Source organism: Schistocerca serialis, chromosome 1 (assembly GCF_023864345.2).
Source record: "Schistocerca serialis cubense isolate TAMUIC-IGC-003099 chromosome 1, iqSchSeri2.2, whole genome shotgun sequence".
Taxonomy (NCBI): Eukaryota; Metazoa; Arthropoda; class Insecta; order Orthoptera; family Acrididae; genus Schistocerca; species Schistocerca serialis.
The window spans coordinates 986,089,557-986,103,638 of NC_064638.1; the positions used below are offsets into that span (position 1 = coordinate 986,089,557).

General features: G+C 39.1%; 1 protein-coding gene across 1 annotated transcript in view; it reads left to right on the forward strand.

The window, feature by feature from the left end:
* Positions 1-4,758, forward strand: part of LOC126412947 (discoidin domain-containing receptor 2-like) — an 813,081-nt gene extending 808,323 nt beyond the window's left edge. Inside the window, exons 16-19 of the mRNA XM_050082842.1 lie at positions 1,572-1,664; positions 1,782-1,923; positions 3,287-3,436; positions 3,537-4,758. Of these exons, the coding sequence (XP_049938799.1) occupies positions 1,572-1,664; positions 1,782-1,923; positions 3,287-3,436; positions 3,537-3,689 (538 nt within the window). The 3' untranslated portion in view covers positions 3,690-4,758. The remainder of the gene's footprint in view (positions 1-1,571; positions 1,665-1,781; positions 1,924-3,286; positions 3,437-3,536) is intronic.
* The last annotated feature ends 9,324 nt before the right edge of the window (positions 4,759-14,082 follow it).

Genomic DNA, 14,082 nt, shown 5'->3' on the forward strand with positions numbered 1-14,082 from the left:
CACCAGCTGATGTAAATATAGTTTTTTGAAACCAGTCGTGTCTTTGAATAAAGATTTTTAATAGTCGCAGCACTCCTTCTTATGTAACATAGATTACTTCGACCGTGGATGCCCTACATGCAAAATGTTAAGTTCTTCTTACATTCTTCGTGTATGTATATCAGATGCGAGCGTAGTAAGATGTCGTTTCCTTTACTTTCTGATAGAAAAAAATTGAACTAGTAGACAGCGGGTCGGTTGAAGGACACATAGATTCAGTTTTTCTAATTTTGCTCTCCTTATTCTCATCAATGCTCTTTCGACGAATCAATTGATTAGCTGACACACTCACCTCTTTTCTGTCTTCATTATCTCTCAACCTAAATTAATTCAATTTTCAGTACTTGCTATTAGTTGTAGCCATTAATTCTCTTTGATATAAGAAAAATCTCTACGACACTGTTATATAATGTGACGATAATTTATCAAAAATTTAAAAAGTTAATTAGAGTGTGAGGACGTGTTCTAAATACGGCTACCAACACACACAGGCACACTAATTGAACAACGTCACTGAAGTGGTACTGGTGCTATGTCAAAAGCTAAGCATCACCATTCGTCAATTGACAACTCCAGTGGTCAATTGGGAAAGCGCGTCTATGAATTACTATGCCCACGATGTAATTATCTTCAGATGAATTTTCTCGTTAAAAGCAGGCAAAGGTTTAATAAAGGTACATTACGGCTTTTTTTTTAAAAGTTTCGTGCATAGAGCAGAAGTTGGGAAGATAAACATATAAACTATGGTTAAGAATTCCATCAACGGAATTAACAGAGAGAGAGAGAGAGAGAGAGAGAGAGAGAGAGAGAGAGAGAGAGAGAGAGAGAGAGAGGCTGGGGGCAAGGAGAAACAGAAACAGAAATAAATGAAAGCTGGTTGGCATTAAATATTCTGAAGACGTCGGGGATGTGGAATATTGGGGATGTGAAATTATGCTACCCATTTGTCTGCTAAGTGACGGCCATAAAAGGGAAATTTAGTACAATATCATAGTAGGCAACGCAAAGTGGGACATAACAATGTGTACAACAATTGTAGAAACGTTGCATACAAAGTTAGTAGGTCGTTGCACAAAGTAAATAACTTCGCAATTAACAACAGATGGGCTATACTTTCTCCTTTACAATGTACCTGTTGATAACACATTCAAGCCATGATGCCTATTTTTGCGGAAAAGTAAAATTTACACAGTAACTAAGAGGAATAACAGTTTATATTAAGGCGACTGTTAGCACAACTCTTTATGACTGGTGACACCTCTTCCATAAACATGATTAATGACGCTTATACGTATGGATAGCTGTTAGAAGCAGTTACTATTTGCAGTAAACCCATTACATTCACAAACCTTTAAATTCTTATCATGTTTTCCACTTGACGGTCCTTAGGCAGATTTACACATACAGAACGGCATCCACCGACTCACCCAAGCATGCTAGTTAAGCTGCATGTATCACCGCATGCTAGTTAAGCTGCATGTATCACCAGAAAATTTTTATACAACTTTTTCGATGTTTTTTTTCTGTTGCAGCTACGGATGCCTGATATACATGGCTACTCAAATTGCAGCTGGGATGAAGTATCTAGAATCTCACAATTTTGTTCATAGAGACCTGGCAGCAAGGTTCGTAGACTACTGTGATCAACATTTGAGCAAAAATTGCATGTGGAAACTGAATGACAGGGAATACATTTGCTATTAAGTTACTCCTCACTGCATATTCTGTTCGCTTGATTTCAGAAACTGCCTCGTTGGTCTGTCCTATGAAATAAAAATTTCTGACACAGCGATGTGTAGAAATATCTACGCCGGCGATTACTACAAGGTAGATGAATGGGCGCTATTGCCCATAAGATGGATGGCCTGGGAAAGTATTCTAATGGTAAGGGTAAAACAATTGCATTCGATTCTAACGCACAAAAAAAAATGTTTCTAGCTCTCACATGAATGTATTATTTGAACCAAACAATCAAATACTCTTACTGTCGACCATATACATGGACCTTTCGGACACCATTTTCAAATTCAGTGAACGGTAAACTTCATTATTCTAGTCAATAACGAACTCCATGAGTCAAAAACTCAGAGAACAGTGGGAGAAATCTGTGATGTTTATTCTGTGTGTGTTTCCTTACAGTTAACTGACAGTGAACTGGAGAAATACTGTAGAACATCCACAATTTTGTGCTTTCTGTTTGTAAACGGACAAATTTGTCTTTAAGTTTACTTCATCGATACAGAAATACAACAGGTGTGCGGACATGTAATTTTATGAGGCCATTAAAACTCAAGAAAAATAAATTACTGTACTGCATATTGATAATTATGAAGACCAGATTCTGCTATGGAGTTTACAGGATACATTAACAACAAAGTTTAACCCTATAAGTTATCACTGTTTGAGCATGTCACCTATAACGTTACTCCTTCGCAGACATTTTAGTTGACTGTAATCGTGTATACTAATGGAAATTAACCAGGCAATATTTCGTCACCTTAAGGGTTACGTTTTGAAAAAGCAGGAGTCGAAACAACAGAGTTATAGGAACCAGCAGGAGTATGATTCGTGGTCCTATGATTAAATACGGTCTGTAGCCTAATTAGGGAAAAGTAATTCCAGGTAAATATACTGAAAACTAATTACAGCAAGTGATGTATTAAACACTAGAATTAGAAATCTGTTTGGAAAACCGAACAAGTCTCTATATTACTACGAATATATTCACTATATTATATAGGAAAGGAGCAGTGCTACTTCAACGTACATAAATGCTTATAAAAGTAGCGATATATGTAAAAGAAAGTATTCGTGATCATTTTGATTGAAGTAAATGATTGTGGGTTAGTTGGTGACGTCAGGTCTCTGTCTCCAGAGCTCATTCTTTCAGCCCGAAATGTATAACCAGTGATTTGAAGAAGACTTGACTCGGAGGAAGACTGCAGCGGTAGGCTTAAAATTATGACAGTTGAAGAGAACATTGGTATAATAAACTACTCAGAAACTTTTACACGAGTGGAAAAATCAATTTTTGTAAGTGCTTTTAGGCAACACGTGACTCTCTTTCATGTACCTCTCACAGCGTCGTGGAGAGAATATTTCTCTACGAATTTTCGCTGCCGAATGGAGAATGAAAAATGTCCTTCTAAAATCATAGTTCTAGATGTCTTGCTTGTCTCTTGATGCTATATACGAGCAATAATAAACATCAAATAAAAGAATTTTAATAACTGTAATGATTTTTCAGGGTAAGTTTACTACAAAGAGCGACGTTTGGTCCTTTGCTGTTACATTATGGGAAATACTAACATTTGCCAGAGAGCAGCCTTTTGAAGAGCTGTGTGATGACAAAGTAATAGAAAATGTGTCGCACATCTACCAAGACGATGGACAGCAGGTAATGTTCATAGTATCCCTACCGTAGATCTCTGTACGTCACAGATACAGCTATTAAATGTGGCATGGGACGCCTTCATTAAACTGATATATTGTTTCAGATGTTCCTACCTCCGCCAAAGAATTGCCCCAAAGAAATATATGACCTGATGTGCGAGTGTTGGCAGAGGAACGAATCCAACAGACCAAACTTCCGAGAGATTCATCTGTTTCTACAACGGAAAAACCTTGGTTACGAACCGGAAATGAATTGAATTGTTAGCATCACAGACTAATTTTAGAGCTGGAGCTAATGAAATTATCAGTACGTGCCTAGAAGGGAGGGTAGTGTTATTTACTGCATATACCCTCTTTTTGACAGATTAAGCTTGAAGTTTTACTGGAAGAACTGTGAAGATTCTGCTCAAGCAATATGTGATAAAGCACTGGTGGAAGAATAAGTCAATAGACAGAGATAGTCATGCCATATCATCCATTTTCTTTCGTTTAAAAGGAAGTGTCAACACTATATCATTAACAACATAATTGTCAGTTCAGGGCTTAAAAGATATTCTATCCATGCAACAGAACAATCTCACATATCAGACGTTTATAAGGGAAATAGTTTTCAGGTGGTGGGCTGTTATAACAGAGAAGTGACGGTTGAGAGTACTATGTGGACTACTTTCGAGTTGGAATAGTGCAGAAGTTTAGAAATGGTATTTTTGGATTTTATGGAGGATAATGAGTGTCAGAATTTTCGCCGTGGCGCTAGTAAATAATACTGGATCCCTCCATTAATGGGGGAAAATGCCAAGTTTCCTTAAACACTTAGACAATACTTGTGATGGAGTGATAAACATCTTCATTTTTTCTCTGACAGATATTTAGCATCAATAAAATTAGTAACGATTTGTTAAGTTTTAGCTAGCGATATTTTATAACAAGCTAATTTTGTACGAAATCATCTTTAAGCACAAGAATTTCATATCACTTCTTCTTTTTGCAGTTTTGTTTAAGTGAGAGCCCTCAGAAGACTATGACTGATATAAAATGTAAATCGTTGTTATGTTTCCACATGCTACTGTCTCCTCCTTATTTTCTCATACTATTCGTAACTATCTTTGTGCCTTCCGTCTTAGAAAGTGACAATACGGATTTTGCATGGTTTGTAACAGTGCTTGAATAATGGGTTTTAACTCCAATGTATAGTCTGTTGAATATTCACTTGATTATATATTTCCTAGCCCATGTTATTTTTGTATGTCTGGAACGTTTGTTATTTCTAAGTGTACAGCAAACGTATCTACTGGTGTAAAAAGTCGATGTAGTTCATTTTGATAATTTTGGAACAGTAAACTTTGAATCATGTTGAAAGAAGCTAACACCTTGTATTCCTTCAGTCTCCTACTGCGTTTCAGTGACTCTGAGTCAAATTCCGTTTGCTGAAGCCTAGGATTGATGACATAAATCATTAAATGATTTTTTGAAATATTGATCTGCGTGATAAGGAACCATATCTTACTGCTTTGAGTTTGCAAACAACCGCTTTATGTACTGTGTCCCTTTTACAGATTCATGAAATTCATGAACCTTTTAGAAAAGATCCTGGCTAACAGTGAACTGTACTTAGACTATAATTTATCAAAGAACTCATTTTTTCGTAGTTGGCCTACTAGGGTAGTGTAAACACTTCAAACAACAATGAACTATATGTGTAATTATATATGGCGTAAAAAAATTCTGTGGAGATATGTAACTGGATATTCAGCATGATTACCTTTGGGCAGGCCATGCAGATTTTTCAGACTAATCCCACGTACAAAAAAAAGGGTACTAGTATAAAGCAGATTATTTTGTAACTATTGTTTGATGAAAGTGGTTATGGGTAAACAAAAAAAACAGTATTGTGAAAAATCTATAAACGTCAAAAGGCATGACAATTAAAAACGCATAGAAGGTAGGATAAAAGAAACTGAACGGACGCAACAATGATAATATGACATAAAATTCAAGAAACAACAATAAAACTAGCAGTATTAAATACCAGATAACATTTCGTAAGTCATATTGATACACAGTTATGGTTAGGTGGAGGAGGATCGAACAACATTATTTAGATGCTGCACCACTGGAAACAGCTAGATTGAAATAATGCAAATTATTTTATTAAAATGAAGGTGAACAAAATTTTTAAGAAATCAGTAAAGGTAAACAATATTATACGTGTAAAGTAATGACGAAATGTATGAAACAAACGTAGCTGACTTCATGAAAAATCAACCATATTATATGAAAGAGCACTGACAAACATTATTACATATCTGGTGAAATGTAGTAAATTTTAATGTTAAAGAATGTTTATGGCATACAACAGCAGCCAGCTACACTTTGGATTTGGCTCATTTTACTAAAGGAAGCACCATTGCCGGCTTCAAAGTTATAAATTCATCAACAGACGGCTTGTATGCTTTTATAAGAAGTCAAGTTAAGTTAATTTGGAGGTGTGTTGCCGTAGGATAAACAGTTCTTTTAGGCAGAAACGCAACTTTAGTGACACGTACCATGTGTTTTGACTCACTTATCTTGAATGAAACCACATAAAATGTAGTTATAAGGTGAATGTATCATTGATAGATTTACAACACTGGTAAATTAGGCTAACAAAATTATTTTTTAAGTTGTAAAAAGACGTCTGCCATTGAATAGTGATGTCAACAGGACGGAACAGATCTATTATATGTCTAGTGCCATAAATGTGAGTACATTGAGTACAGAAGTAACAGTCACTATCATTTGGTAAGTAACTCAATACGAAAACAGAAGTTTTATTTGCAGTTGAGTGCGCTTACGTCAAAAAGACGACTAATAGCCATGGAAATGGGTTATTCACGAAGGAGCATCAGAATATGTCGAGAATAGATAAAAAGGCAATGATGAAGTAAGAGATAGAATGAGTGCAAATGAGACGATGACAGATGGAAATGAAAGAAAATCACGAAAGTGGGTCAAAGAAACAGTGCACAGCAGTCACTTCATAAAAGTGCACACGTACCAGCAGTTACAGATTATAATTACAAAGACATAGCGTAACAGGCACCACAACAGTGCGTCTAATGTGAAATTAGAGGTCAAAGTTATGTTAAGCTCCGTCTTCGCTGTGTGAAAAACTGACATTGTCTCATCATTTTAAATTCCAGTACACCTCAATAACGGCAAAGGGAGCAACCTAAAAGAATGAATGCGTCGAAATGAATGGTAAAATCACTCTCGGCAACTGGTTTAGTTCAGTGGCTCCCAAACTTTGAGAGCATGAAGCAGATCGAAATCAAATGTCAATCAATACCCCCAAAAAAGGTTGCCACTTAAGTAAACTTTAGATATAAAAAGAAAAATAACGTTCTTGTTTTAAAAGTGACGAATAATTAATGACCGGTGAAGTGGTTAAAAACCCACGAGCTCTCAACCAAGTACCCTTAGATCATTGTCAAATTGTGTGTTGCTGCTGCTGCTGCCGTCTTTATAGAGTCGTGCTACCTCTTCTGACATCCGTACCATAAATATCTAGAAGTAACGTTCGTTCGAATTTTGTCCTACAAGTAACACCTACAAAATGTCTCTGTATCGATCAGTGGCGACCACACTAATCTTGCTGACGTCCAGTTCAATCAAGCAGTAAGACAAGTCATAGGAATGATCAGGACAACTCCCACGCAGTGGCTACCCGTTCTGAGCGACTGAGCCGCTCCCCAGACCAGACGGTTCGCTGCTCTAAAATCTCAGCTTCAAAAATGTTCTAATAAGCCAGCATTGCATATTGACGACGATTCTGTCCAATTTACCAAGGAACATATGGAATTAAAATGGAAATTAAGAAATACCTCACTGAGAACAGTAGAGCTTCGTAAACTTACTACAGATTAACATTGGCGATCATAATGGAGACAAGAGTTCAGAAATTTTAACCACGTAAAAGATCGTACAATGAAGGTCGCCGGTTTCGACCAGAATAGAAGGATATGGTTCACCCTGTACAGAATCCTGTTCACCCAGTACAGAATCCTGTCCTCTGGACGGGGAATATGCACTAAATTGCTGTTTCAGTGGAGAATGTCCAAAAATCTTTCACGTGAAAAGAATGAAGCTATAAAACAAACAATCTTCCTCATAAACTTAGAATGCACAAATACACGGTCTGAAGGGTCGCAGAAGGAAATCCCGAACTTACGCCTACATAATTCGTTTGGCCGAGAACCAGTGTTTGAGATATATTTGTATTCCTGTTCCCATATGTTACCATGTTTGCATACCTTCTGTTCGTTATATGTTACGTACCTGTTATTGGAAAAGCAATGAGTAATGTTCATACGAAAATAAAATACACAATTAAAAGTATACCAGCTGGACGTCACTGGTGCCCTCTCCAGCTAAAAGGCGATGTTAAGATTACAACAGCGCCGGACCCCGTTTAACCTTCCGAAGCCCTGGTACCAACCTGTGCTTTGCTGCAGACATCCTCTGTACTGGGGGTGTTGTCAGAAATTTTTATCTCAATCGATTCTCTTATTGCCGTATCCCGAAAATTTGGAAATTTGTGTTAAGGACTATGGGACCAAACTGCTGAGGTCATTGGTCCCTAGGCTTACACACAAATTAATCTAACTTAACCTAGAATACGCTTAGGACAACACACACACCCATACCCGAGGTAGGACTCGAACCTCCGGCGGGGAGAGCCGCGCGAACTGTGACAAGACGCCTTAGACCGTGCGGCTACCCCACGCTGCCCAAAAAAAGCATTGACTCGTATAATAATAAATGTCCCACTGCTCGCAACTCGTTGTTTTCCAGAGCATGTTTCGCTACCGCTGATTTTTCGGGATACTACAGGCGGACCCACCACTCGTGTTGCATTTCCCGCTGTCAATAACTCGCAAAGTATGTTCGACATAAAACTGTTCTCACCCACATGGTATTTTGTATGTTACTGGTCCTCTTAGGGCTACATAATCTTTCACAGGCCTCAAGAATTTTGCTGGAGGCCTGGAGATGGAATCAGTTTTATGCTTTCTTGGGAGCCATCTAACGTCTACTGTTCCTGAACCACGGACCAGTAAAAATGTTTTCTTTTCGGGAACGCACTGTTGTTCAAATGGCTCTGAGCACTATGGGACTTAACATCTATGGTCATCAGTCCCCTAGAACTTAGAACTACTTAAACCTAACTAACCTAAGGACATCACACAACACCCAGTCATCACGAGGCAGAGAAAATCCCTGACCCCGCCGGAAATCGAACCCGGGAACCCGGGCGTGGGAAGCGAGAACGCTACCGCACGACCACGAGCTGCGGACGGAGCGCACTGTTGTGAGGACCTTCTAATGCATCGCGCGAAATCCATTTTAGAAGCCGAAAGAACCCATCCATTTACGGTAGCTATTCCAAGGAAACGGCTACAATAACCGACAAATTTCGTAATCCATTTCACTGACACTCGTAAGCAGAAGCCCTGCGGGAAGAACGCAAGCAAGCTTGAGCTTTTGCCATGTGTGGCTCAGCAACAGGAAAGTTTAGCCGGTTGTTACAAGAGTCATAAAACCGACTGAATTTCCAGGCATCGAGCAAACATTCGACAACTCATGAGACATGTGAAAGATGATATAAATCTCAGATCCAGAGGAACATACAAAATACTGTGTATTATTTCGCACTGACTGTGCCAGCTACTGAACAGTGTCACGCGGAACACAAGTGGTAGTTCCACCTTCGGTATCCTCAGAAATTAGCGGTAGGAGAAATTGCTCTGAAAGACGGACACCGAATTGCAACCGACGATACATCTGTTATTAAATGGATAAATGAGTTTTCTATATAGCGTTAAAAAAAGAAATGATTCAGATAAAAATTTGTGACAATCTCCTCAATAAAGACGACGGCCTGCAGTTATGTACGGTTTGGTACCCTGCCATCAGAAGGCCGAAACGAACGGGCCAGTCTTGCAACCAGAATATCATCTTACATGGGGCCGGACTGAGCACCAGCAATGCAAAAGGAGGAATCACGCCTACATAAGGACTACAACAGCCACTATTCGACAGTCATTACTTGAAAACTGCTTATGAGCACTCTTCCAAAAGCTACTGGGTTTTAAAGAATTTAGCCATAATTAATAATTTCTCACTAGAAGAAAGGAATTTTTTATTTACCAATGTGTAACTGAGGTCGGTGGCAGACACGGCAAATAGATGCACTTCCTACACCTTCTAGGCCACGGTCGGATCAAATATATTAATCGCAAAATCCAGTCCAGCACCCAGCATCCCACACTAATCACCATGCTGCACCACTGCATCCATATTCCACCTTCTCTGCAACCTCATGGTTGTCCATCCCCACCCGCCTGAATTTCAGCCAACTTCAAACACGCAACGATGAACTCCGTCCCATTATACACCCCTCTTTGCAACCCTAGTGGCAACGCTCCATCATCCTTGCATTTTCTTCTCTCATCCTACCATCACATCAATGATGTATAGTCGCTACCCTCTACTCCACAGGGTCCCATGGCCATACTCGTCATTTTGCCTTATCATGAATATGACCATTTTATGCACGATTAGGATCAACGTTACACCTCATCGTCATTAACATTATTTGAGTCAATATATTTTAACTGTAACATAAAATCATCAAAACGTTGAGATTATTAAGTATTGCTCACCGATGTGTTTTCTTTAAAAAAATATTTATGTTGTCTCTTTCTTATTTATTTAGACATTTTTTTAAACATGTGTAACTTTTCGCTGAAAAGCGGCTCTACCCGATGCCAATCTGCCGCTCCGTGGATAACTGAAAAAACAAAAAAGGCCAAAAAAAGTAAAAAATACAAGTCACCACTTGGCAGTGGCCGAGGAGCACTCACCCAAAATCTCTCGTGCAAATCGACAGAATTTTATCCTTATATATCTCCGCGAAACTATGCGTTCGTTAATAATCCTCACGTGAATAAAATCTTTTTGGGTATTAGGCAACGTCATTTTGAAACTAAAACCATAAATGAAACTGAAGTTTCGACTTCCACTGCAGCGGTTCTTTTAAGGTCATCTGAACTTGTTTCAGAGGATCGCGATGTCCATATACCGTCCTATTTCTACCGTCACGTGACAACCGAAGATAGTTTCCTGGACGTTACTGGGACGTTCAGAGTCAAAAAGCCTCTGGAGCAAGATGTAGGCAGCGCATGGCGGCATGTTTACGTTGATGTATCCGGGTACCGTGGAGCTGCTGACTGGCGAGTCCTGTGTTATTCGCTTACCTTACGCGAAAGCTGTCAGCAACTTTTACAGGCAAAGAGCGGCCGTACGATCTAAGATCTGTATACGCCCGCGAAGGATCGCATAATGCGTTTACGAACTCCAGTGTGGTTACGGAGACGTCTGTCTTTACGGAACCGAGCGCGATTAACACTCATGTCGGAGACTGATCGCCACCTAGGTGGCAATAACTGAACACTATCTAGACTGTGGTTGACACATCAGTTTTCAAGATATCCTCATACTTGCCCCGGATCCGTGGAATCAGCAGCCGAGTGTAAAGGAAACCTTTGGAATAAACGCCTCAACAACACGAGAAGAGTGGATGGCTAAAAGCTGCCGACGGCCTGGCTGCCACTCATCCCAGTCCAACATGCCGCGTGTACTCTTCGGCCTGTAGTTCATCAAGACCAGGATATGTCAATATAAACAAACATCTATAAGAGAACCGACGTGTGTTATTGAAATCTTCCTTCAGGGAAATACTGTCCTTGCGTAGGAACTGGTGTTTCACTACAGGCCGCAAGCTACCTGCAAAAACATCACAAGAAGCAGCTTTCTGAGTGGTCACCTCTCCTTAGTCGTCTTTATTTTGAACAGTCCAACGACACTCAGGAAAGTGACCTCGTTTGTCATGTGACAACCGAGGCAGGACGGTACGTACGGAAATATGTCTCCGTGTATCAGCAGTTTAATAAGATCCCTGCAAAGACGGTCGAAACGTCCGTTTAAATTCTGGTTATTATTTCAAAATGACCCGTTCTACTGCCCAAAGGAATTTTATTTAAATTTCAGCTCTATTTGATTTTAGAGACTGCCAAAATAGTGATAGTAAAGATTATTTTTTTAAATATAGCTTAAAATTGTCAATAAACAATAATCGTTACCCTTTGTGACTTTAGCACCCACAAAATTTCGTTTTATCCCTCTGCAGTTAAACATTCCGAGTTTGGGGGCCACAGGTTTTGTTGCATATGGCATATCAGTTCATATGGACAGTAGTGATGATTCAGGGGAGACAGTGGATGGAAGGAAGTAGTACCTCGGGACAAGGAGGCAGTCCTCCATGCAGTGTGATCGAAGCATGGGTTGATGATCAGATTTAGACTTGACGTCCCGTCGATCGCTTTGTTCACTGTGATTAAAGCTTAGCTGTGAAAGTAAACTCAAGAAAAAAATAAAGTTCACTTTCAACATCTAAAGCAAACTGTAATTTCTCGCTATCGTTTGTTACCTGAAGGTATCCTCACACTGGCTACACGAGCTGCCGCATCACCAACCGATGAGCAGTCCTGATTGGCACTTGTTTGCGGTTTACATGGGGCACATGCAAATCCCAAACGCAAAAAAGAATGGTAGGAAGAAAAATAAGAGCAAATATGATGAAAATGAGGCGCTAAAGCATTAGAATTGAAAAAAGTACATTTAAGTCAATTGAATGAATAAACATAATGATAAAATTTTTTTCATTAGATTCAGAAATAAAAACTATTCACGGAATTTGACGATAATCGAACCCCCGACCTCCAACAAGACAGGATTACAAGCTAACGCAATTTCTCGTCCCCAATTTTTTTGCCATTGTCTTTATCATTTGGTCTAGGCCAAGGCCATAGAACTACCCTTGGTGTTCATCGCTGAATACTTAACTCACCGCTTTTTTATTGCACAGGCCAGCCAGCCCCCTGCCCGAACAGCCTGACCTATCGTGCCAGCGTCCCTGTGCCAAGCCAATATATGGGGAAAGATCATTATCTATTGAACTTTGATGACCCTGTTTCAATGATTAATATCAGCCTTCAGAAATTTGGCTTCACGAAGTGTCGTGCGAAGTTTATCTAATGTAGTTCCATCTCTGACTATTATCGTATACAGGGTGTATCATAATTAATGGCGTAAATGCCTACAGTTGAAAGTACACAATACTAGAAGCAAAAAAAGTATCGGTAAACATAGGGCCGAAAATGCATACCTTAAGAGTTACGAGCAATTTTTCATCTTCGATATTGTGAAACAAATCTCTTCTACTGCAAGTTCTTTGCTTTCCGTATTTTGGGAAGTGATAGTATGGACCAAAACAAGAAAAAAAGGTCCAGTAAACATGTGCTCTAAAATGCATCCCTTAAGAGCTATGAGTACTTGTTCATCTTTGCTACTTTGAACCACAACTGCAAGTGCTCGTAACTTTTAAGGTATGCGTTTTACACCACATGTTTGCTGGAAATTTTCATATTATTTTGGTCCATACTACCACTTCCCGAAATATGGAAAACAAAGAACTTGCAGTAGAAGAGATTTGTTTCACAGTAACGAAGATTAAAAACTGCTCGTAGCTCTTGAGGTATTCATTTTCGAACCTATTTTTACTGAGACGGTTTTGTTTCTAGTATTGTGTACTTTTAAGTGTATGTGTTTACGTCATTAATTATTATACACGCTGTATGTGACACTGAATCGCGCCTTGTGCGATAGGATCCAATGGCAGTAGTGTTTGATTAGTGCTGTACATAAAACGTGTTTATTTTGTTTTATATCGTTGTGCTTGTGTGTTGTGACGTGCGAAAAAAAAGAGCCAGACACAGGATTCAAGCTCCAAACACATCAACAAAGAAAGCTGGACTAGTCGTAGAAAGTGAATCGACTAATAATTATTGTTGTAGCTATTTGGCAAAGGCGAACGGTTCGGGTCTAACGTTGAACTCTCTCATTGAAGGAAACCACCTCTAATGCGTTAAGTGTCAACTATCACGTAATTTTAATCGGACTACATGTAATTTATCATCATATTAACTCGTTAAGCACATTCGAAAGTGTAACAGATATAAGAATCTTTAGAAAAAATGCCACTACTTTAGCTCAAAACACTGTCAGTCAAATGTATACGCGTTAGATGCAGATGAACTAGGAAAAAACATCGACAATACTGCTACGCAGTGCGTTTTATCACGCATCGCAGAGTAACTTTTGCAGGATAATTGAAGATGTATATGTAGAGTAATTAGGAGGAGATGGTATTGTAGTAAGGGTCTTTCTCGTTAGGCCTCGAATCATTTAATCTCACTAAAAAGGAAAGTAACGCAAGTTGCAATTAAATACTGTAACTAATGACACGCTCTCACATTGTCACAGTAACCAGGAAACGGATGTTTTCTGCATCATCTTGAGAAGTCCACAAATCAAGGGCTGCAACACCATATCATCAAGAGAAAATAACAAGTTTGGTTTCAATGTCCAAGTACAGACATGATGCTATCAAATACCTTTTTAACTCGTCTAGAGAGTCAGTTGCATACCAGATTCGATATGCCAGTAAACATCAACATGTGATAATAATCGGATCAAGCGCAAACCATG